The following is a 24,688-nucleotide window of genomic DNA, read 5'->3' as shown; positions in this document are numbered from 1 at the left end:
AAAGCAACGTGAGATAAGACGGCCATAGCACAGATTCACGTAAGTCAGCGTACTGAAGGCTGAGAGATGGATAAAAGGGCTGCCTAGTAATCACGAAAGATATTGTGGGCAATGATCATCTACGCAGCAATATTTATATCTCTCCCCGCCAGCGTGTTGGCGTAGCGTAATCACGGGCCAGAAGTTTACAAAAATAATCATCCTTGGCCGGGGCAAAAGAGGCCTTAACCTGGACGAAAACCATCCACACCGGGCCATTCCACCAATTGAGCAGGTATGACAGAAGTATATTGGGCATGTCTTTGTCTCTTTTGTGTCTCACCTTATTTTACCCGTTAATTTTTATTTTTATTTTTTTCTTTTCTTTTCTTAGTGTGTTTCATCTCCATCTTGCATCATAACATGCCATCTATTTGTATCTTCGTGCGAAACTTTTGATCTCACCAGAACAGTGAGCCTAAAATGCAAAGCTTCGGAGATTGGCCTATTTGCTCTTTTACACTATTTCATCCCCATGTCTGATAATATAGTTTTACGATAGTACTACCTCATTCGCATGTGAGAGAGACTATGATGAAGAATTAGTTGTCTCCCTGCATTGGCCATCTTCAAGCTCCAGCTTGGAGCAAATATCCCTCAGTTCGCTACATCGAGTCGATATTTTCTCTCTTCCTCCTCGTCAACACGTATTAGGTGATTAGATTCGTGTCGCATGCCAATGATCGGGTGTTGTCTAACACAACAGAGGATGGTAACGTTGAACAGACAGAAAGCTACATCGGTAACAACACCCACACCTTTTTGCCCGCTGTTTTGTGGACTCAAATCGCTTAGAGCTCGTAGTGCTCCATCCCTAGATTCCGTCGCATTTTTGCCCTCATTTTCAATTGTGACTGTTGAAATGCAGCATCTATTAGTTGCGTTCTAAACATTTTTCTTCTACAGGCGATTCCCCCCCACGCTGTAAACGGCCAATCCCGTCTTGTCCCTTGAGCACCTGGGCGCGCTTCAATCTCGATAACTCATGACCAATCTGTAAATGCGCATATCGCGCTCAACGCTTTTCTCATTCATTCGAGCTGGGCGACTGCTATCCTATGGAAGCGGCCACGAGGGTTTCTCAGAAAAGTTTCTTGAACTATTTCGACACCGACGCTACGAGGCTGGAGATGCTCAATCACAAGCTAAAGTAGCATATCCACATATCCATCCAGTCCGAACATGGTAGAATAACCATGATTATATACTAGGCCCCTGCTAAATGCTTATCGGCCTTATTTCCAAGATCAGCAATTCCCGTTTTCCCCTCTGGAAATTAGTAAATCATCTCCTTACGTCTTTGCTTCACTCTTATCCCCCGCTTGGAAAGTAATCCAAGAACTATCGCTCCTCGGACAGAAGATGAAAATAAAAGACCAAAAATAAATGTTACGGATAAATTCGCATCGCTAGAAATAGACTACGCAGAAGAATTTGCTGGACTCGGAGTGAACTAATAGGTGGGAAAATGGCGTGGGATGCAGCTTGATCAGCTGAAGAAGACGACTAGCGGTCTTGGGATGTGTGCGCCGCCGATCCCTTGGCTGCCTTACGGGGTACATGGAGGCACTTGATTGAAACTACGGTGTACAAGGCTTCACAGGGCAAAGTCATGTTGCCAGGCATATCAGGTGGGCGAGATCATGTATAAGTCCGGATCACGTATTAAAATGCCGCTGTTTCGGCGACGACTGTATATCAGAGCCTAAGTCATATCTAGCCCTTTCGTCTCATAATACGCACAAGAATCGGATGATATTTGAATGTTGGATTGGCTTTTGATTATGCGAAAACCTCAACTGGGATGCAAAAATATTTCCATGAAAGGCTACGCCCGCCTTCTCCCCGCGGGTTTCCACCCATCCTAAATTGGCACTTGCTTTAGAAGCGCCCCATCGATCTAGTCAGGGGCTAAACGTTGCCTGCAGATGATGTGACAACCCGATGTGACAATGTCAGCACTGAACTCAGGACAGGTCGTGGTCTATCGTCCGGAGACCTGCCGTATTGTCTTCACCTCAAGCGCCGGCCAGCGGCGCGCCCACAAAGTGCTGTCGGCCGAACAAGCCCAAAAGGGCCTACCAAGGGCTACTAGCAACAACATGCCGTCTTCATGCTACGCAGACCTTAGCTCCATCTCGTAAATTGATTAGTGAGTGCTGGTGTTTTTGTTCTTGGTTAAACGGAATAGGTAGGTCATCACTAGTAGCCTATTGAGACGTGGATCAGCATGCTACCGATGGTCCATCACGAGCTTCTGGGCTTCCTCAATCGAGCACAAGGACGTACAGTAGAATGGTAGACAAGACGTGGTATATAATGGAGCAGCCGCCCTTTCTGCTAGATTGTCCTTCTTTCTCTCGTAGCCGCCGCCTTCTTTTACTATACCGAACGGATACTCAGCAGCATCTGGCTTGTAAATCAAGATGAAGGGATCAACCATGAAGAGCCTCATCGCCGGCTCCGGCCTCGTCTCGTTGGCTGCCGCCATCACCCCCATCTCCGACTCCGACATGACCAACCTGCTCAACGCCGGAGGTGTCGAGCTCGCCATGAAGGCCCAGCCCATGTGGTTCTTCGGCCAGGCCATGAACCAGCCCCCGTGCATCCCAACTTTCGCAACTCAGCCCGATGGATCGCAGACCGCTTCGGCTGCTCTTTGCGCCTACCCCAACGTTGGCTGCAACTGCCGCACCCCAGGCGTTGCCATCGGGAACCCATCGCCTTCATTCCCTACCTACTACAGCTACGAGAAGTGCAATTCTACCACCATCCGAATTCAGTACTCGCTGTTCTACGAGAAGGACGGGTAAGGATTGCCATTGAATTCTGCCTACTATCAAGCTTTACCATACTGACTGAGATAAATTAGCACTCAACCCGAGGGCATTCTGGGCCACCCTTAGTAAGTACTAGTACTAGTCGATTTGAAAAAGGCCACGTTCGATCACTAACAGCATCAAGCGACTGGGAGCGTGTCATTATCGAGTGGGCACAGGGTTCAGATGGAAACTGGGTGCAGAACCAGGCTCTGCTTTCTCAGCACTCCGGCTATGGTCGATTCAACTGGGCCGATATCCAGAACACTTTCAACACCGCGGATGGTAGTCTTGCGTTAGGAGGTGACAACGGCCGCCAAAACCTCGACCACCCCAAGGTAAGGCCCCGATCGAGCTTCTAGAATGGGCGCATTCGTTGGGTTTCAGAGACAATTACTTACTGGGTCTAGGTCTACGTTGCGTGGAGCAAGCACCCCAACTACGACGACCGTAACACGGTAAGAATAAGCATTTCAATGTCTGAAAATATTGAAACAAACTCCTTCTAACACATGTGGCACAACAGGGCTGGAACGACCCTCTCTCTCAGCTCGACGACAACGCTTTCCGTAGCCAGGACTGGTGGTATTTCCCCGTTGCCTGTAAGTAATACGCCTCAAGACACCAGTCAATCCTGATGTACTTGTTTTTGTATTCATTGCTAATGCGTCGCAGCTGACTACCTCCGTGCTGATGGCTCGACCGCTCTGGGCCAGCTTCTCAGCAGCTACAACTGGGGCGACGCCTCTTCCAACCCCCCTTCCGTCCACAACAGCCTCTGCTCTCAATAATTTTAATATGGACTTATAATGTATATAAGCAACGGCCTAGAAATGCAAATATATTGACGTAAAAACGACCAATTGAAAGACCTGCGTGCCAGAGGCTTCTTGTGATGTTGAACAAACGGGGCGATGCATGTCTTAGGCACTTTGCGGTTAATTCCCATTCAAGTCAATCTGCTAGATGGTAATTGGCTACTTTGGAAAAGCTTCTGTTACTCTCGTACCGCGTCCCTAAGACAAGATAAAGCGCCCTGTTTAAGACATGTATGATGCAATCAGCCTTATGGCCGAGCCCCACAGCCGGCCCGGGCCGGTTGACTCCTCCGAGATCCCCGTACCAACAGCACAGCTGAATTTGAGCAAATGAGTATCTTCTATAAGAAATCGAGAGGATACGAGCTTTGATACTTATTCAGAGTCAATCAGCTCCTTTGATAAGTGAGATGTAATGCTACGTATTGACGCTTCAAGCGGACGGTGCTGTTGAAATTTTGTGATATTCTTACAGCTGGGATCAGATACAGCATCCGACATGGGGGTGCTATTCTGCTCAGCTCGTGTGAAAAGCGCTCTCCGATTGGTGATAGGGCCTCATACCACTGCCTAAAATACAGCGGCAGTACCGCTCTCAACTTGGATGCTCGTATTTGATCCAATGCCGTTGAAGCTAAGGCTTAGCTAGATCCGATCCCCCTGATTACTCATCCAACCACCGCGCGCTGAGCTCCGTAAAGCTCCGCGCTGCGAGACCGGATGCCGGCGTTAAATCTCCATTTGTCAGGTTAGACGACGACTGATGCATCCGCACAAGTTGCTCGCGTCCCAAACGGGCTACCAAGACGCACAGCCTCGCCTTTTTCCAAAAGACGGTCCAGCGGCGAGTCCGTGCTTGCAGTTGCCAGTTTTGAGTTTTGGGAAGGAGCTCGTCCGGCGCGTCAGGTGATCGGCACCAGCGATGCTGATGGCCAAAATCCAGCCCGGCACTTGTCTTATGCATCACCACACATGTCCATTGTCGACCTCTTGGCATCACGATCTGCGCCGCCAATTGTGCCTGATTTTCACTGCCAGACACGCCAATCCACTCAGGCACCGGCTGTGGCTCAATTTCACTTCACTGAGACGGCCTGGCACAGGGACAGGGGAGCGGGGATCTAACTGCATGAGACGCGGGGCAGTGCTTGGGCTTAGACCCCCCATTGTCTGCGAGCCAAGCACAGGGTGCATTTTTGAGCAATCACCAGCAAATATCTCCTTCGCAGACCATCGTATTCGCCGCCCCGGTGGCCTGCCATGTCGTCGGCAAAAGCCACCAAGAAGAGCGCGTTCTCGTGCGAGCCGTGCCGCAGACGCAAGGTGAGCTTGGCTGCATCGAAGCGGTGCCATGCGTCCGTCTCTCTAGCCTCCGCTGCACCATGTTGTAGTGGCCGCCAGCAGAGATTGGTCCCAAAGTCTCGAGCTGACTTTACTGGCGGAGTTAGGTCAAATGCGGCGGCGAGCAGCCCATGTGCCAACGCTGTGCTGCTCGCAATGATGAATGCGTATACAAGCTGTGTGTGACTTGACATCTCACTCGTCGTGTCTTATAAGAGTCTCAGCGCTGTGGCTGACACGTCTGCAGGAACCCAACGCTGTCGTACACGCAGCGTCTTGAAGACCGCATCAAGGAGCTGGAAGAGCAGCTCGCAAAGGCCACGGCGACATCAACACCACCACCTGCGGCCGCCGAAAGCAAATCCCCCATATCAGCTCACTCAAGCCCTTCGCCCTTTGGTGGCACCCCGCAAGATGGACGGCAGCAGGTCGACGACAGCATCAGCCGGAGTTTCCGAGGACTCAAGATAGACGACAAAGGCAGCATCACGTACCACGGGACTACGAGCTTTTTCAACCTCCCCAGCGATCGCACCTCCGCGGTCACGGCAGTTGACGTGCACCCCACGGCAACCGATATCGAGAGTCAGCGAAGAGAACGACTCGTCTCAAATGCGTGGCAACAACGCGTGTTGGAGGAGCACTCTGGGATTCCTGTACGTGCCACGATGTGTTTGGTGGATATTCGATGGCATTCGTCTCATATGTTTTGCAGGAACCGTTCCAGACACTTCTGAATGTTCACTGGTGCTGGATCCAGCCCCTTTTCAACTTCATCTACCGACCTGCATTTACCCGTATGCATCATTGTAACCCTTTCCATTCGTGGAGATTTGCGATATTTACAGTTGTGTAGGCGATATGCAGTCCTTGGGTCCGTATTACTCTCATACACTGTTAAATGCCGTTTTGTCGCATTCAATACGCTGGGCAAAGAGCGATCCCAATACACGGCGAATACTCGACGAGTCGTACGACGGTGGCGCAGTCTTTGGCAAGCATGCTCGCAGTATGCTGTTTGAAGAGCTGAGTAGAGGTGTCTGCACGATTCCGACTATCCAGACACTGCTCCTCCTGAGCGCTCAGGAGTGCAGTCTCGGAAACACAACCCAAGCTTGGACATATAGTGGCTTGGCGTTCCGATTGATTGACCACTTGGGAATTCATGTCGACGGGGAACGCTATCCTGGGTCAGTGCAGTTCAGCGACGAAGAGGTAGAGATCCGGCATCGAGTCTTTTGGTCGTGTTATTTCTGGGACAAAGTCATTAGTCTTTATCTCGGTCGATCACCATCGTTAAAACACACCATGGTATCTCCGCCTCAAATCATGTGTAAGTCTATTGCCGTGTTTATGTCGATACCTAATATCTGGCTGCTAATGATTGCTGATATAAAGTTGATGACTCTGCTGAGAACGAGTTGTGGGTTCCCTTTGGAGCGCCTCCACTTCAAACGGCACCGTGGAAGTACCCACCTGCCACGGCCCATTCGGCGTCATGTTTCCTGAGCATGTGTCGTTTGTCCGTCATTTTCAATGAGATTTTGATTCACATGTATGATCCACTGATGCAGAATACAGAGGCCGAGATTCTAGAGTGCTTGGTCGCTCAGGAACCGGCGTTGCAGCAGTGGTGGGAAGAGTTGGCGCCATATCTGAAGCTCGATCCTGCAGCTCTGCCGGCACTGGCCCCACCGTCTCACATTGTCACCATGAAGTAAGCTCAAGCCGTTGGGAGTGTCGAGTTTGCAGCTTGTTAACCATTCAATAGCTGCCTCTTCCAGACGTTTAAAATTCTCCTTTACCGTCCAATGCTCACTCGAAGAAATCTGGAAGACAATGTAGCCTCTCATAAGCGTTATCTTGTCGAATGTGTAACGTCCGCTACGGCCATCATAGCCATCTTTGACCTGTTTTGTCGCACATTCACCATGAACTATTGCGTACTGTCTCTCGCATACAGCCTCTACATTGCTTCATCAATCTTCTTGCTCCAGGTTCAAGCTGCTCCCGATGATGCACAGGCCCTGGGACGCCTGAATTACTGCATCCAGGCTCTGAAGCAGGTCAAGACTTTCAGCCCAGGTACGTCATGGATTCAAGAATCTTACCCTTGATATCACCCCCTTCATCCAGACTGAGACTGACACATCTTAGTCATCGGTAGCGCCATCGACTTGTTGAATAAGGAGCTTTCAGCAATCGGGATTTCACTGGATGTGCAAGAGCAGTACCAGCCCCCTCCAGCCCCCTCTCCTAACTTTCATCCAGAAAGCTCAATGTATCCAAGTGTCGAAGTGCCCTCTCCGCAACCACAGACGGCTCACCCGTTATTTCAAGTGTCTCCAGCGCCTAGCTATGGCTCCCAAAGCATGTCCATGGATCCAGGCATCTTCGAGGCCATGTCGTCTCTAGAGCCACTCAGTGTTCGCGTTGGCGCCCTTCCCAATTCCGAGAACCAGGCCCCTTTCCAGTGAATGAGGTGGCCTGTCGTCTCATCCTTGGAAAGCCGTGTTTAAAGAACAGTCGAAACGCTTGAAGGAATAATAAGATTTCATCGTAGCTCGATTTTCCCAGAGCTAGGCTGTGCCGCAATAGGAGGCAACGCCGGCTTTACCACAAACTTTAGGTACAGTCCGACACATCACCCTCTTGTAATTCGTGGCGTCAATTTTGAGCATAATTCCGCGCGATTGTCAATTCGAGCATTCGGGCTGACGTGTCATTCAGGACTGTATTCATTAGGCCAAATGAGAAAGAAAATCACGATTTGCCCCCCCGTACCATTTTCCTGTTGTCCACGTGGCATGATCTGAACCATGGCATGATCCCCATGTGCGTGTAATAAGGATTCGCAGTTGAAGGGTTCTAGTAGAGCTCTAGCACAAGTGAAATGTAGCTCTGCTGGAGGGAGACTTACAGTATATATTGCTGGAATGATGCGGGGCGATTTCCCCAGCTACCAATCCTTCGGTGAAGCTCCGACTGCAGTTGACAGGTCGATTGAGAAGCAATACCATGGTGCACAATGATTAGGGCGGAAGTTGCCCGAAAGACTATGGGTAGTGGCCTTATTTCCCCGTCCCGGCTGTCGGCTGCAGCCAATGCGTGGAAGCAGCAGTAAGACATCGGCTGCGGGGTCTTTGATAGGACAGGAATCTGTTTACTTGCCAGTGAGTAGTGCTCCACGTATGCTGGATAATACTACTACCTACTTCCAATAGCGAATTGATGGAGCCATCCATTTTTTTTCTTCATTAATGGCACTAGTAGTAGTGCTACTTTGATAACAAGCTACAGCGTATCTCCATATACACCACCATTGAAGTCGTTTATCTCATCGGCGCACACTGACTATTGAGCAGCCATTGATACATACAGATTGAGACCCTCTTCTTCTAGGGTCAACGAGGTTATAGGATGTTATACGCTGTAATACGCATTCGTGGCCGATTCCAGTCTTTACTCCGCCTGAGGGAGACATGACCCACAGACACGCGGTCACCACAATCATGAGTAGGATTAGAGACCTTGCTGAAGAAAGAATCCATTGCATGGGAAAGGCGGCTGATAGATCATATTCCTGCTCATGGATATGCACATGGCTGAATGGACGGCGATCGATGCAACTCTGAAAGCAGCTAGTGGTTGGCTTCGCTTCCCCAAAAGAATCATTGTTGTTCTAATTCGTGGAAATTCTTGATAGGGGCAACCAAAAAGGTTGGTATACAGTATAAGCCTATGCTACCATCTGGCAGATGGCTTCGCAGAAGCATTATTCTCCGAGATACCGAATTGCGAATGTCAAGTTGTCCTGGTAACTGGGATATAGGCTACATCTTTTGATGCCAGGAGGACGGAGCACACTCACAGGGAGGCAGTCGAGTACTGCCTCGGCTTAATACCTCCTGATGTTGTCATCGAAATACTAAAAGGTGCTGACCAACAAAGAGCTATTGATAGGTACTACTCCGTATTACGCCTTGGTTTGGCACTTACATAATGGAGCCCGGCTTCGATGGTAAGACGTTCTGGCCTTCTCCAAAGTATATCCTGCACTTATTATGCAGGGAGAGAAGAACGGGAATGGCAAGACAAGGAAGCTGCTGGTGCTGCGTATAACTATTGGCCTGGACTGGAAACAAGCCCGGCAGCAACACTGACTCCTTGCAGTACGACGGCGATGATGAGTGATAGGTGTTCCGCAACGAGGAGGCGCCCCGCCAGGGATGGTCATGCTGCTTTTTTAAAACTCCTCGGGATACCATACTTGTGCAAACTAGATCCATGGCGTGCGCATCCAAACGATCTCTCGGTCCTCCAGGCTTCCCGGGCCGTAACGACTTACGCAAATTGGAAATGACAGGGTCAGCGGGAGCAGCCGTATTGGTCCGTTGGGTGAATTGGGTTGTGGAACATGATCTGCTTCGTCACCCGTCGGGAGGAGGCACAACGCTGAGGCCGCCAGCAGCTATCATGGAGCCTCACAGCTGTTGTGGGACTCTGGAGCTTGGGCATTACGGATCGGAGCACTCGGAAGTTGGCCGACAGGACCCCCCCACGGATTCGCGTTTGACGGGCAGATGAGCTGCTGAGCTCCATTCCACTGGCACAAGGGGCGTGCAGCGTTTTGCAACACCATGAATTTGTGTTGGTGATGTTTTTATGAGCATCATGGCTTTTTACAACACGCTTTTACGTCTATCTGTACCTATGACCTTTTTGGTAAAAAACGAGGCGCAGTCTCAGCTCAAGCCTGGCCCCCTTTAATCAGAATCCTCTTGGCCTCAGGCAAACAGAACGGCGTCTCAATTGGGTCTGGCTGTGAGGCGTCTTAGCCGGCTGAATATCGGCTAAGCTCGAAGAGTACTGTGTACCCAAAGGAGCGCAATGTAATGAGCGAAAAACTTGGTACATCTACTTGCCATCTGGCAGCTGCATGGACCTCCACCTACCACGCCGGAGCGGGGGTCCGCGGAGCATGGCAGTGAGAACGAGGCCAAGTTGGGAACAGCTGCCATTAGCTGCGGTCGAGACGCCGAACCCTTTTTCATCGCGACAATGCCTGGCCTCTCGCAGCGGTGATCCGGCAAGTTTGCAATCTGGGGAGCCCTCTTGGACCTTGCGACGTCGATTCGGCCAACGTCGAGCCAACAGCCCAGATCGAGACGCTGCATGGACGGAACGAGCCACGCGGGCTGAACAAGACAATAGCGCCCTTTGCAAGAGCCACTCTGCTCCATAGCATCCAGTCCCGGTTTACGCGTTAGTGGGAGAGAGCCGTTGGCGGGTGTGCGCGATTCGTCGGCACTGATCGAAACTCCGCGGCAGTTGGGACTGCATCGCATCGCATCGCATCGCATTGACTGCGCAGTTCGGCAGCGTGTCGCACGGCTATCGTGACGAGCCTTGGCGGGCTGTCGCTGTCTGCTGTTTGCAATCCGGCCCTGATTAGTGGGCAGACGGGGGCTGTTAGACTGGATCTGCAGAGGGTCGCAGCGAGACCCAGCGGCCAACCATGGCTGGCCTCAATCTCTTTTACATCTTGACCGTGATGGTCATTGCCAGCGGATCTATCCCAAAAGGTAAGCCTCATCTGAGTTCCAGTTCCTTTTACACCATTCCACAGAGCGTTTGGCGAGACAATCTCCCCTTTTGTAAAAATGTGTTACTCTGCCGATCATTACCCCCTTTTGCATGGGTCGGTCGGTCGGTCGGTTGGTTGGTTGTACAGGATGGGCATATGCCGTGCATGGCTAACATGTCGACTGTCGATTAGGTTACGATGAAGGTGGATTTGCTGCCGTGGCAGACATGCCCTCTTTCCTGCAGGACTACGGGCTTTCACGAAGACAATGGGGAGGCACGAGGCACGAGCTCATCTCCACAAAGGCCAACATCACGTCGTTTGGCGTGTTGGGGGCGGCTTTTGGGGCCATTGTTGCTTTGGCCATTACGGACCGGATCGGTCGTCTGCGCACATGGCAGACCTTTATGGCGATTTGGATGAGCGGCTTCTTCATCACCATCTTTGCGTCTGGAATAATGGGTCTTTTGCTGTTTTCGCGGCTCTTGTCCGGTCTTGGTGCCGGCGGCCTGACGGTGGTATCTCCTCTGTATCTGACTGAGATTGCTCGAAGCAAGAATCGGGGCATGGTGGTTTCGGTTTATATGGTACTGCTGCTATCCTTTCTCATGTTTGGTAAGTCGCATAAAGAACCCATCCAAGTTTGGTGCTAGTTGCTGACATGGTTATACTACAACAGGCTTCTTCATCAGCTATGGCGCTAGAAGGTCCCTGCCTCGGACTAGGGAACAATATCGCGTTGTCTTGGGCGTGCCTTTGATCCCCGGAGGCATTGCCTTGATGTTTTCCTTTTTCATTAGGGACACCCCCCGCTGGCTTGCGTCTAAAGGCCGCAACGATGAGGCTCTGTGGGTATTGTCCCGGCTGCGAAAGGCACCGGTGGACGATCCAGGCGTGAGAGAAGAGTACGCACAGATTATTGAGCAGGTGCGAGATGCGAAGCAAAGACTCTCTGACACGTCGACTTGGACGATTGTCAAGGAGGTTGTCACAACCTCCAGCTATCGTAACCGCTTTTTGTTAGGACTTGCCATGCAAACAATTGCTCAGTGGACTGGTGGCAATGGTATAACATACTATATCCCCATGATCTTCCGAATTGCTGGCGTCCGGGGAGAAAATCTATCCTTGGTTACGTCTGGTGCATATGGTGCGCTCAAGCTTGTGTTTACCATGATATTTACGTGGGGCCTCATCGACGTTCTTGGTCGACGAGTGTGCTTCATGAGCGGCCTTGCCATTCAAGGCGCCACACACATCTACATGGCTGTTTACTCGGGAATATGGTTGCGAGATCATAACAGGCCTGCCTCTGATGGTGCCATTGCGTCTGTTTTCATCTACGCTGTCGGATGGTCCATTGGGCTTTGCACGATCCAATATCTGTACGGCACGGAGATCTTGCCCACACGCATCAGAAGCGTGTGCTATGCGACAAACATGACGGTGCACTGGTTCTTCCAATTTGCCGTGGTGCGCGCAACGCCGCCCATGCTTGACAGGCTCGACATTTGGGGCGCGTATGTGTTTTGGGCATGCATCTGCTTCGTCGGATTGGTGCTCCTTGGGCTTTGGGCTCCAGAGACCAAGGGCGTGCCGATGGAGAGGATGGATGAACTTTTTGAGGGGCCGTGGTACATGGGGTGGAAGGCCAAGTTGGGCTCACAGCGCGATTTAGACGATGGGATACTTGGGAGGCAGACGACCCAAGACCTTGGCAGTACACCTGAAGTGGTGCAGGTGAATGGGCAGAGGTTTGTGACAAAGTATCCTTGATCTTTTTTTGTTGTTGTTGTTGTCATTATATTCCCTGTATAGCCCTTTGTATCATATCCTCTGTCTGTTGTTTGAAGAGGCTTTTCCCTTTTATTTCTTTTCTTACCATGAGCATGAAAGAGTTGGATTATATGCAGTAAAGTTTTGGGACTCATGGCGCCGGCGTTGTATCGTTATGCTTGAAAAAGTGGCACATATATAACCAGAGTTGGATATTTTGTCTATACTGTAGATATTTAATAAGTTTATTTCCTTAAATGGCTTCATGGTTGATGCAGCCCAAGCTGTGACAATGCAGTTCATTTTTTCATCATGATTGTAGCTTGCATTTTTCATTTACCAGGTATATAGAAACACGCAATATAGTCAGATGATAGACACACGCACGAAGGGTATTATATATATACAGTACTAGTGAAGAAAACAAACGCTTCACAAGGAAACACACAAACTCAAATTCCATTCCATTCCATTCCATCAATATCTCATCAGTCATTTGGCATAAAAAACAAAACGGCATTCAAGATGCAACTCAGTAAGCATCAAGCTGGTACGAGCCCATCTTCCTCGGCGGCACCTTTGCCTGAAACATGCGGTCAATCTCATCAAACGTGCGGCCCTTGAGCTCCGGCACAAAGAACCAGCTCCAGGCCGTGGCAATGAGCGCCAGCCCGCCAAAGATGAAGCCGACCTTGCCCTTGAGATTGGCCTCGTCCGGGTTCACCATGTAGGGGATCGCAAAGTTGAAGGCGATGCCCATGACGGCCTGCGTGGCGGTGGCGAGGGCAATAGTTGGAGCACGCAGAGAAGTGCTGCTCGTCTCGCCCAGGATGGCAAAGGCCATGGCGCCCAGGCCGACGTAGTAGAAGAAGGCGTAGACGACGGTGAGCGAGGACTGCACCCACTTGGCGCCGCTGGTGGGCACGACGTCCATGATGCCGATGAGGAAGAGGATCACGGTCAAGATGCACATGCAGCCGACGAAGATGCGGCGGCGGCCAAACGAGTTCATGATGATCCAGCTGAGGATGTTGCCGGCGAGGCCGCAGGCCGTGACGCCGATGCCCAGGTCGAAACTCTTCTCGGTGGGCAGACCGGCCAGCTCGAAGAAGTAGGTCGAGAAGCCCAGCACGAAGATGATGCCGGTGAAGTGCTGGCACACGAAGACGCCCATGGAGATGAGGGTGCGCACCAGATTGGTGCTCTTGAAGCACTGCACGAAGCTGCCCTGCTCCGAGCCGGACGCCTCTTCCTCGGCGATGGTGGCCTCGAGCGTGGCCAGCTTGGCGTCGATGTCGACGCTGGCGCCGTACAGCTTGCGCAGCGCCTTCTTGGCCTGCTCTCGCTTGCCGACACGGGCGAGATGCCAGGGAGTCTCGGGCGCAAAGGGCAGCAGCACCAGCAGGAACGCGCAGAAGAAGAGCTGGATGGCAAACGGCGCGCGGTACGCCCACCGGCTCTCCCACCCGCCAAAGCCCTTGATGGCCACATTCGACAGCAACTGGCCCGTGCCGATGCCAAACTGCACGCCCGCCGTGGCAATGCCGCGAAACGCAACCGGCGCGCACTCGGACGACGCCAGCGGCGACAGCGTCAGGTAGAAGCCCAGCCCAAAGCCCAGGATCAGCTTGGACACCAGAAACGCGCCCTTGACGCTGGAGAACATCTCGCCAAAGATGCCGCCCGCGACGACGGCGACGCCCATGAGCAGCGCGGCCTTGCGGCCCCAGCGGTCGGCGACCCAAGAACATGCGAAGCCGCCGAAGAACTGGCCGATGGAGGAGACGGTGTTGAAGGCGGACTGCCAGTCGGCGGGGAGGACGGCCTTGCCTTGGTAGATGTAGCCAAAGTCGCGGCGGAAGGCTTCGACGGAGAGCATGCCGCCGTTGACTTGGGCGTCGAAGCCCCTGTGATGACATGTTAGCTTATACATTTGACATGTAGATGAGATGAGATGAGATGAGAGCATGAGATGATGTTGTGAAAAGACTTGAGATTCGAGACTCACCAACCAACTCCCGCCATGGCCCAGTAAAAGGCCCAAAACACCAGCGCCGGGTGCTTCACAAACACCTCTTTCACCGTCAACTCGTGCTCCCGCTGGATGTCGACGCGCACCGTGTCGTCCTTGGGGCTGCTGAACTCGTCCACGCCCGAGACGTGAGTCTCCAGCGGAGCGCCGACGCGCTTCTCGTCTTCGGAAAGGCCCATTGCCTCGGCTTATCTCACTGATACAAGACACAAGAGCAAGAGGAATTAAGAAAAAAAGAGACAATTGATGGAATTGCCTACAAGTTGGCCGATACCATAATATCGAAAACAAGAACCAAAAAAGAGAGGGGTGATTGGATGTTCATATAGTAGTTACCACTTTTGAGGGGGCCGAAATTTAAACGTGGTGTGAAACATGGAAGACAATAATCAATCAATTGTACTCGGCACTAAGTCTGTACATGGGGGATAGGATAGGATGGGATGGTTGATTCAACAAGGATGGGGTAAACAGAAGCCAAGCCTTGTCCACTCCAGTCCACTCCAGTCCAGTCCCGTGGTGTTTGATGCATCCAGATTGATTCCGGCTGCATATGCACCATGCACGGGCAAGCCTGGGGAAAAAGAGTCACCCTCCACAGAGAATTAGAGAACAATGTGCCTGTTTCGGACCGATTCCGTGATTGGTAGCGGCTAAAGAGAGAGAGACACACACAAAAGAGTAGGGTTAGTGAAGAAGTAGAGAGAAAAAGCAGTATACTTTTGCTAGCTGTTTGGTAAACGCAAAAGAACTTGTATTACGGCCTAGGACCAGGTAGGCGGGTAAGCCGATTCAAAAGTGGGAAAAAAGGGGATGAAAAGAGAGAGAGAGAGAGAGCATTGAAGAGTTGAGTAATATTGACACCAGCTCTAGCCGGATCGAGCCCGTGTTGTATCCCGGCTTGCTGTCAAGTCCTAGGCTGACGACGCTGATTCTATTGGCAAAGCAGTAGGTATTCTTGTTCACGATTCTACGCGTATTATGAAGTTATGGAAGTTGCCTTCACTCATCACTTGATTGGTACTGAAGGAATGATTTTGTTGAGGCCCATGTCTCTTTTTGTTGTAGATGGAGAGGCTGCTCCTCTCTTTAGCAACGGTGAGGCTGTACCTGCTTTCGCCACGGCGGCAGGGGGATTTCTTAACCATTAAACTCAGTACTGTAAGGGCGTGCAGTGCTAGTGAGAGATGCTAGCATTTACAAATTAGTGGTTTGGGCGTAGCTGACAGCCTTCCCAGCCTCTTACAATGTCTCAATCAGTCGTTTCATTTCCAACCTCTGGAGCTGTTACAGCCTCTTTTATCGCGCGCTCATTCAAATTAGGAGATTCATGCTGCTTCATACTAGTTATCAAGATGATCATATTGAACAACATCACAAACAGCATTTCACAGACTGTATCAACGTGACAACCACAGCTCTGTAACTTGGAATGCAAAACCAAGTTATCTATTCAGCGTATCCAAATAGGCTAGATAGGGTGAGAATATAGCACACGCAAAACGAGGCACAGTTTTCACACGGTGAGCCGACTATAGCCAGAGCGGTCTAAATGCAAACCTGCACCACAGTGGAGTCTGTAGCACCAGACAGGGAACAAGGTCCGGGGGAAAAGGTCCAAAAGAGTCTGGGGTGCAGCAACAGAAAAAAAAAAAGAATCGAGTTAAAAAGTTGGCGATGCGAGCAGAAAATGCGGAGGGCGACGCTCCCCGGCCGATTGTGCGATGATGGAGATGCCTCTTGAGATTCAACTAACACACACACTTTCCAAGTCCAACACGCCGCGACGTGGCGATTGGCTGCGTTCCCCTGGAATGGCTGCAGTGGCGTGTCTTTGCCGCCGTGGGGTAAAAAGGGAAAGGGAAGAAACGCTAGTTGATTCTTTAGCAGCTGGCCAGTGCGGGGATATGGCCTGGGAGGAGAAAAAGAGGGAGGGATGCGTTGACGGTGGGCAGATGATCTGGAGAGATGCAGGCACGCAGATGCCCAAGGTACACAAATAGTGAAGCAACATAGACGACAATCACTCCTACTGCTACCTCTCTAACACCTACAGCAAATTATTCGCCACTGAAATGCCATGCCCCGACGGTCAAATTCTTTGTTCTATCGACGTTGCGCCCGTCGGAAGTGATAGCCGTGGGTGGCATCAACTCAACAGCGTGATTGATGTGATGCCCCAGCCAAGATTATGCCGTGCAACGCGGGTTCGAGAGAGGGTCAGCCGGGCGGCGGTAGCATCCCGAAGCGTTTCTGGGGAAGAGCCATGCCACGGGATGGAACGGTGGCAACACTAGGTTTGTTTGTTGATACTGACAAGGCAGAAGAAGGAAGAAGAACAAGGCCGGGCTAGGGTGAAGATGAGATGATGATGGTCCCGTCTTGCCTATTGCCGCCTAGCAGCAGCTTTACCCCATGCCGTTCCCCGTATCGAGGAAGAAAAAAAACTCTTCAATCTCTTTGTCTACCGTATGGAATACAGTATACGGGGCTCAGCAACGTGCTCTGCCTGCAACCCCAGTCCCGTAACACTGCCAGCATAACGGCGTCAGTCCTCGTAATCCCGTATATCAGCTGTCATGGATTACTCTCATCACATCTCCATTGCCAATGGAAAAAATCCAACAGCCACACTCCGGGCATACTGTATTCTGTTAACAAAGAAAAGAACGGCCGACTTCAGCTCCCAACGCCCCCCAAGCCGGCCCTATTCACAACTCCATCTTTTTCAATCTCAATCAAAACAAGCTCCAACCCGGAGCGCCTTTCGGTACAATATCTACCTGCCGAGACAAATAGCGGCCCATTGGCAGCCACACACCCCTGATCACTTTCCGACATTGTTCCAAGCACGCGTAGAGAAAAAAAAGACCACACCAAAAGCAGTGCCCCAGACTCTTCCCCTCCCGCTACTCCTTTTTTTCTTTCTTCACCACTGCCGAGCCCTGTCCGAACCCGCCAGACGCTAAAAAAAAAAAAAAAAAAGTCGTTAGGGCTTTCTTCCAGGCCCCCAGGCGGCTAATTCCACCCAAGGGGACCCTGTCTCCCCCCAAATCGTAGGTAATAAAAAAGAACACGGAGCCACTTGATAAGCAACAGGAGAGAGCCGGTAGCATCGATCTCGCTGTCCCATCATCCAACGGCCCAACCGAGACTCCCCGAAACTCAAACCATTGCTTCTCCTCCTCCTCGTCGACGCCCGCCCCCCCCCCGCGTATTGCGTATTGCTTGTGCCCATCGAACCGATTCGATCATCTGAGATACCTTGATTCGCCCAGGAGATTGGCGGGGTCCCTCCCTTGCGCATGTCGCTGCCGCCGAATCCAGCCATGCCGCCGCCTCGGGCTCAGCAGCCACAGTCGCCGTTCCTCGCTACGGCCCTGGTGTATCCTGGCGGCGCCGGCAGCAGCAGCAGCACGAGCACGAGCGCGGGCAGCTTCACCGGCGGCGACGTGGCTGGCCTTAGCCCGGGCAGCAGTAGCGCCGGCATGGGCATGGGCATGGCTTCAGCTTCAGCTTCAGCTGCTCGACACGGCCAGGACGCCTCGCTGTCGCTGGCCCCGTTGACGTCGCCCATTGGCGTCGGAGGAGCTGGAGGCCAAAGCCACCAGCAGCAGCAGCAGCAGCAGGACCTACACTTCGTCGATGCTGCTGCTGCTGACTCGGCTGGACTTCACACCGCCAGCTCCAGCATCAGCCTCGGCGGCCCGTCGTCGCCCTTGGACGCCGCCGACCTGTCCAGCCGCCGCCCGGGCAAGCGTCCGGCCGCCCGCGGCACGGCCTTTTACCCCCGGAAGCGCGCCAACACGGCCTGCCAGGTGTGCAGGGCGCGCAAGACAAAGTGCGACAACAAGAAGCCCGCCTGCAGCTACTGCGTCAGCGTGGGCGCCACGTGCATCCAGTCGCCCGTCGACCTGTCCAGCTTCGACCCCGCCAGCCTCAAGATCCTCGATCGCATCGACGAGCTGGAGCGCCTGCTGCGCCATGCCGTGCCCATCCCTGGCGCTGGGTCTGGGGGATCAACGTCCGGATCTGGGCCCGGGGCCGGGATCGCCTCCTCCCCCGGTGCGGGTGCGGGTGCGGCGGCGCCACAGCCGGCTCTGGCGCCTCCCGGGCCCGGCTCCGCGTTCGCCGGCCACCAGCAGCGCCTCCCCCCGCTGAGGGCCGGCGGCTTCGACCTGCACGGCCACAGTTCCAGCATCAGCAGCCTCAAGCACGCCGACGACGACGCCGTCACCATCAGCAGCCTGCTGCCCCAGCGTGTGGATCACATCCTGCAGTGGCCCATCTTCCACAATTCCGGGTCCCACCACCACTCGCCAGCCTCTTATCGCGCCCCTCCCGATGCTATCGCGACACCTCCCTCGGGATCGGCCTCGCTGGCTGGCCTTATCGATATGGACTCGCACCGGATATACCGTCTGCTGGACAACTTCTTCCTGCACATCCACTGCAAGAACCCGATTCTCGACGAGGTGCTGGCCCGTCGCATGGTTCTGAATGCCTTTCTCGACGGCATAGACTGGTCGCCCGCCTCTTGTTTAGCTCTGATCATCTGCGCCCTTGGCTGTATCGCTACGCCCTTTGGCCCCAGCGGCGAGACCAAGCTGGGCACGCAGACGTACAATGACTCGCAAATCTTCTTCCAGGCCGCCCAGAAGCGCATCGGCATCCTGCTCGTGCGCTCCGACATTGTGGGCGCGCAGTGCCTGTTCCTGTCGGGCATCTACCTGATGATGGTCTTCCAGCCCGTCTACGCCTGGCGCTTCTTCTCCCAGGCCCTGGCTGCCTGTCAGCACTTCCCCTTCCTCGCCCGCGCCCAGAACCTCAACGCCTCACTCGACTCCATGGAGATGGGCCGCCAGGACACGCAGGAGCAGGCCGTCTACTGGTCCGCCTGGAAATCCGAGCGCGAGCTGCGCCAGGAGCTGGACCTGCCCGACTTTGACATCCTGCACGCTGGCAGCACGCTGTACCCGCCCTTTTTTCCCGCGCCGCCGGTAGCCCCAGCCGAGTCCCCGGACGGGCCCGACTCTGAGACGCAGCGCGCTCGAGCCGCCTGGCTGTTCTACCTGGCCGAGATCTCGCTGCGCCGCCTCACCAGTCGCCTGTCGCGCGAAGTGCTGGACCTGCGCCAAAAGTACTCCTCGGACGCGGTGCTGCTCGACATGCTGCTCGACATGATGCCCGAGTACGAGGCCCAGATCGGGGAGTGGTCCGAGAGCCTGCCCGCGGACCTCTCCATCCACACCCCCGTCGAAGAGGACGGCATCTGCCGCTCCGTCCTGCGCGGCCGCATGATCAACCTCTTTGAGCAGCTCTACTGGCCCTTTGTCATGGCCAGCATCAGCGCCCACGTCGCGCGCCGCCCGGTGAAACCCGCCGTCGCCGACTTCGCCAAGCGCGGGCTCGAGACGCACATGCACCAAGTACGCGTCAACAAGCCAGGCTTCCACCACCGGCACCACGGCAGCATGTTCATGATTCGCGCGTGCACTCGCAGCGCGCTGGTGCTGCTGGCGGCGGCGAGGGCCGGGTGCGGCATGCCGACGGACTGGGAGGATTCGGTGTACAAGACGGTGGGGATGCTGGCGTACTGGGAGGACGAGGACAGGGACTTGATACATTGGCGGGCGACGCTGGAGCGGGAGCTTTCGTTGACGCGGCATGAATGAACCAAAACGATACCTTTTGCTTTTGCATTTACTTTTTACTTTTGTTCTAATGATGGCAGATTATCCCTATCTTTCTTACGAGTAGCGACAGTTTGAATATTCGCTTGATCTTTCTTTCTTCACTTCTGTATGTACTTTTCTTTAGCTTTGTAGTATAATGCGATACGACGTGAGCACATGTCCCATAGAGTCGTGGTGCAGCAGGTCACGATGACTGCAACCACATTGTAGTATTTACTATCTACTATCCCTGCTTTCTGTATACGGAAATTTGCAAGATACTATATCAGTCTAAGTAGGTGTTTACCTGGAGGACCGTACATGTTGTGGAGGTGATCTAAAAAGACATGATCCATAGAACATTAGCGTCTCATTTCATCATCTCTCCATTAATTGGTCCGGGGATGCCAATGTTTCAATATCATTCTTCATGTAACTTTTACGTATCTTCCTCAGCTACCCAATGATCTTGTCATGTTCTTCTTACTCCTTGCTACCATTAGTGTACTTAGTACAGGCGGAGTATTACCATGCACCACCAGTCCTGCCATGCTTCTCCGGGTGGACAGATATTACTCCGCTGCCAACAGTTCGATGAGCTGTAGTTCGTCGGGGAGTGTCGCTCCAGTCAGCTTTTGGCGCTAGTCACTAGTAACAACATCCTGCGTCAGGCTTCTCTGCTAGATCAACGACGACAATCCATTCCTTGGGGATGACAGCTCCCTCCTGTCGGATAATCCGCTGCATGTTTTATCTTACGAAATGAAATGATTATATGGTACTGATTTACTGTCATGCTCACGCGACACTTGGACGGATCTTTGTAGCATGCGATGTTGAGGTGGGTGTTGCTTTGATAGTTCGTGGGACAGGAGTCATGACTCAAGCTGGCCGACATGATGAGATATCCGTCAGCCGCCCAGTTTCATTCTTCTTTTCTCGTCCGTTAATCTCACTTCTCTCTACTTTCTTCATTGCACTTGTGATTCAATGCGGTTAATTTCATAATCTTCTATGGGGCATATAACAGAATCGTGAGACAAACGATAATTTGCCATGTTACTCCGTTTCTATTCAATCTCTTTTTCACTTCGCCAATATCGGAGCAGCCGTTCTTTCACCCGAGCTGCAAATTCTACAACTTTTTGACTGACAACTTGATAGGCATCAAAGACAGACTTCTATAAATCCAGGTCTCGGCCTTTGAAACATCTTGCTATGCAACAATTTCTCAATATGCCAAACGAGCTACTTACATCTTCGTCAAACAAGACTATATGTAGTATATGACCAAACAAAATAAACAACACACATTGTGCGCACAAATCGCCTTTACTCCCAAATGTCCACCCATGAGACCAAAAGCAATGCAAGGTCCATCCAAGCTTCGATGCTCTCGACACGTCCACGCGCCGTTTCCCTTCCTTCTCCCATATTCCAACAAGTAAAAAGCATGGCCCGCCATCTCTCTTTCACATCTCCAAATGCCCACTTTCGTCCATCTTGCATAAATCTCACATCTATAAACATTTGCATCCTCACCTCCGTCCTCGTGCCTCGGAAGCGTCCAAGAAGGATGGGTCCTTGATACTGCCGCCTGCATCGTCTAACCCCGCGACAGGCCTGTTGTAGCTAAAGTTGACAAACTGATCCTGCATCGTCTTGGAAAGCACAAAGTCGTCGGGGAGCGAGTCTTGAGCGGGTTCGTCGGTAAACTGTTTATCAAAGTTGATCGTGTCGAGAGCATTGGCCTAGAATATCTCTTGTTAGTCCATCTTTGGCCCCGGAATGCGACTTTGATAGAAGAGGGGACCTACCACGTGGGGCTTGAATGTTGGTTCATATTTGCGCTGCAGGAGCTTCTTCCAGTCAATGCCGTGGAAGAAGGGGTGCGACTTGATCTCAGTGGAGCCATTGACCCCCAATCTCTTGGTCGGGTCTCGATCCAAAAGTTTGGTTAGGAGATCCCTCGCCGCTGGAGGCACAACATCGTAGCCGGGGAAGTTCAAGGGGGCCGTCAAGATTTTGCGATACATTTCGTTGGTGTTTTCATCATAGAAGGGCGGCAGACCCGTCAACATCTCGTATAGTAGCACGCCGAGCGTCCACCAGTCCACTGTTTTGCCGTAGCCTTCTCCCTTTAACAATTCGGGCGCCAGATACTCAGGAGTGCCGACAAACGTGTTTGTTGAATCCTCATCCTTCATCTCGAGCTTGCACAGGCCAAAGTCACAAAGAGCAATGTGGCCCTGATAGTCAAGAAGAATATTCTCGGGCTTCAAATCCCGATAAACGACGTTGAATCCGTGCAGACACTCGAGAGCGCAGAGTAGCTCGGCCGTGTAGAATCGAGAGCGGTTGATATCGAAGCGGCCTTCCTTTGACAGATGGAAGAACAGTTCTCCGCCATTCACAAAGGCCAACACAAAGTAGAGCTTTTCCGGAGACTGGAAACTAAACTTTAACGGGACGATGAATGGGTTGTTGATCTGGGCCAGGACGGAGCGTTCGGCAAGCGTGTGCGTAACTTCGGAACGCGAAATGATTTTGGCCTTTCTGATAGTCTTAATTGCGTAAATCCGACCGGTATCCTTCTTCTGCACCTGCATCACCTTTCCAAAACTGCCCTTACCAACAAGCGTAAGAAGATCAAAGTCATCAATGGTGAGCTTGCCGACGCGATTTTCAACAAAATCAACGCCGATTTGGAGCTTGCCTGTTCCATTCTGTAGCTCAAACCAGCCCTGCCCGCTGTAACCCTGGGATTGTGGGTGATCGCCCTTTTTGCCTCCTGCTTCAGACGCGGTTTCGAATTTGGGATTGACGCGAACGGATCCTAGAAAGATATCATGGGATCTACCAGCACCGGCCGGGTTTCTCATAAAGAGCGAGACCGTCAACTCGCCAACACGTGACACGTCAAATTTGTACTGGGTGTTGGACCCAGCCCAAACAGGGTTCTCAGGGTTGCCATCAACAGAGTTGATAAAAACTTGGTTCTTGTCAAAATCCACCAGCGCATATGGCATGTATTTGGTCGATACGCGGCCATGGTTGGTGGGAATTCCCTTGAATCCCGATCCGGTTGACTGCGGTCTGGCAGACGCATTCTGACGGACAGAGCTCAGCGCATCCCCGGCAGAGTGAGCGCCAGTCGGGTGGCCTGCCGCTATGACATCTTGATATTCTTCGGGGAGAGAGAGGCCGCGGGCTTCGAAAAGGGTAAGGACGAGGATGCCGGGTTTCGGTGGCTTGACGACGGGCGCCTGTGTGAGGCCTTCTATGGTGGCTAGAGGGCGGAGAAGGACAACCGGTTAGAAGAGAGATGCTAAGCATATGGGATGAAATGCGCTGATTGAACATACTGGCGCCGTTCGCATCGGAGATACTGTTGACGTCAGACGGAGTCGAAGTGCCGCTCTTGTCCTTGGTCTTATCTCTGCCGAGGGGCGATGAAGACTTTGAGAAGCCCAGATGGGTTTCTTTGAGTTCTAGAGGATGGAATCAAGAGGTCAGTAACCAGGAAGAGTAAGAAATGGAGACTTGCAAGCAGCATGTTGATTGATGTCTCAGCCGCGGCTGGCCGAGGCTGATGCTATTCCCAGGCTCAGTCCCATCGAACCAAGCCTGATCAGAGCAATCCGTGCGCAGGGCAAACGGCGATGATTGAGCAATATGGAGAAGCAAAGAAACCTCCAGAAGAACAAGGGTCCAAGTTGGAAACAAGCATCGAGGCCGTGCCTAGCCATGTCAAACTCACTTTTGGTCAGGTTCCACGACATGGTTTGCACCAGCGCAGCGAGGCTGGAGATTCCAGCAGCAGACACGGCGGCGATGGTGGCAGCGACGCAGCGATAAAGACGATGTAACGAATGAGCCCGAGAGGTCTGGAACCGGGAATTGATGCTGCTGGCCCGATATTTGGAATTGATGGGTCCGGGTGTTCGGGTCGAGATTGTAGATTTGGAATCGCGGGACGAATGGCCTTCAGTTGTGCTTATGCTTGGTTTGACAGCCGTGGATGGTGTGGCTGTTGAGGGGAGAGCACGAGGCGCAGAGGGGCTGGGCTGAGGCGCATGTCAGAGCCAAACAGCAGCGCTGAGCGCTACGGGAGCGGGGGCGGCGCACAGGAGGCGCTGGGTGACAGCTGCTAAATCGCTAAACCACAGCGGTCAACATGTGGCTGCGGTTGGTACGGAGCGCTATCTTGATGGCATGTGAGCAAATGAACAGGTGAGCGGATAAAGAAGAAGTAAGCAGAGACTGATATGACTTTACATTTGAATGTTGGCTACTGAATGCTTAAGGCAGTCATTCTCAAGGTTATTCTTCAAGTTGGCTGTCGCATAAGAAACTGTTCCTAGTATTCGTAATCGTAATCTTATGCTCTCGCTCATTAAGGTGCTCATTCTGGAGGATCAGGCCTCCAAGCTGAATGCCGCATGGCTAACCGGAATTGATAATGAATCCCTGGCTCAGAACTGACAAGATCTTCCACTCTCATCTTGCTTTCATCAAAACAAAAGAAATCAGGGCAGTAGGAGCAAAATCCATGCCAGAATACATCTCATCATGCGTCACATCAGCTTCAACCCGTATTC

General features: G+C 52.5%; 6 protein-coding genes across 6 annotated transcripts; 4 read left to right on the top strand and 2 right to left on the bottom strand.

Moving 5' to 3' along the window:
- Window positions 1-2,465: 2,465 nt before the first annotated feature.
- Window positions 2,466-3,649, top strand: TGAM01_v200482 (hypothetical protein; the record flags this gene model as incomplete). Its single annotated transcript, XM_018806153.1, has 6 exons — window positions 2,466-2,848; window positions 2,912-2,944; window positions 3,004-3,196; window positions 3,269-3,316; window positions 3,385-3,460; window positions 3,534-3,649. 6 exons carry the CDS (start codon window positions 2,466-2,468, stop codon window positions 3,647-3,649), a joined length of 849 nt encoding a protein of 282 aa, XP_018660634.1.
- A 1,287-nt stretch (window positions 3,650-4,936) lies between these two features.
- Window positions 4,937-7,494, top strand: TGAM01_v200481 (hypothetical protein; the record flags this gene model as incomplete). Its single annotated transcript, XM_018806154.1, has 8 exons — window positions 4,937-4,999; window positions 5,125-5,195; window positions 5,265-5,673; window positions 5,733-5,814; window positions 5,874-6,350; window positions 6,416-6,734; window positions 6,789-7,102; window positions 7,175-7,494. 8 exons carry the CDS (start codon window positions 4,937-4,939, stop codon window positions 7,492-7,494), a joined length of 2,055 nt encoding a protein of 684 aa, XP_018660635.1.
- A 3,041-nt stretch (window positions 7,495-10,535) lies between these two features.
- On the top strand, window positions 10,536-12,380 carry TGAM01_v200480 (hypothetical protein; the record flags this gene model as incomplete). Its single annotated transcript, XM_018806155.1, has 3 exons — window positions 10,536-10,602; window positions 10,797-11,219; window positions 11,284-12,380. The coding sequence occupies 3 exons, from the start codon at window positions 10,536-10,538 to the stop codon at window positions 12,378-12,380; spliced, it is 1,587 nt and encodes a 528-aa protein (XP_018660636.1).
- A 532-nt stretch (window positions 12,381-12,912) lies between these two features.
- On the bottom strand, window positions 12,913-14,591 carry TGAM01_v200479 (maltose permease; the record flags this gene model as incomplete). Its single annotated transcript, XM_018806156.1, has 2 exons — window positions 12,913-14,287; window positions 14,389-14,591. 2 exons carry the CDS (start codon window positions 14,589-14,591, stop codon window positions 12,913-12,915), a joined length of 1,578 nt encoding a protein of 525 aa, XP_018660637.1.
- A 3,150-nt stretch (window positions 14,592-17,741) lies between these two features.
- TGAM01_v200478 (hypothetical protein) lies at window positions 17,742-20,087 on the top strand (the record flags this gene model as incomplete). Its single annotated transcript, XM_024548566.1, has 1 exon — window positions 17,742-20,087. One exon carries the CDS (start codon window positions 17,742-17,744, stop codon window positions 20,085-20,087), a length of 2,346 nt encoding a protein of 781 aa, XP_024406781.1.
- A 2,796-nt stretch (window positions 20,088-22,883) lies between these two features.
- Window positions 22,884-24,154, bottom strand: TGAM01_v200477 (serine/threonine protein kinase-50; the record flags this gene model as incomplete). The annotated part of the gene is made up of 4 exons (XM_018806158.2): window positions 22,884-22,923; window positions 23,019-23,376; window positions 23,453-23,578; window positions 23,848-24,154. Coding segments are annotated over 4 exons (831 nt in total), but the record flags the coding sequence as incomplete, so codon positions are not given.
- Between the last annotated feature and the right edge of the window lie 534 nt (window positions 24,155-24,688).

The sequence above is a fragment of the Trichoderma gamsii genome (assembly GCF_001481775.2).
Source record: "Trichoderma gamsii strain T6085 chromosome Unknown Scaffold_1.2, whole genome shotgun sequence".
Lineage (NCBI taxonomy): Eukaryota > Fungi > Ascomycota > Sordariomycetes > Hypocreales > Hypocreaceae > Trichoderma > Trichoderma gamsii.
This window is presented reverse-complemented; position numbering and strand designations above follow the sequence as displayed.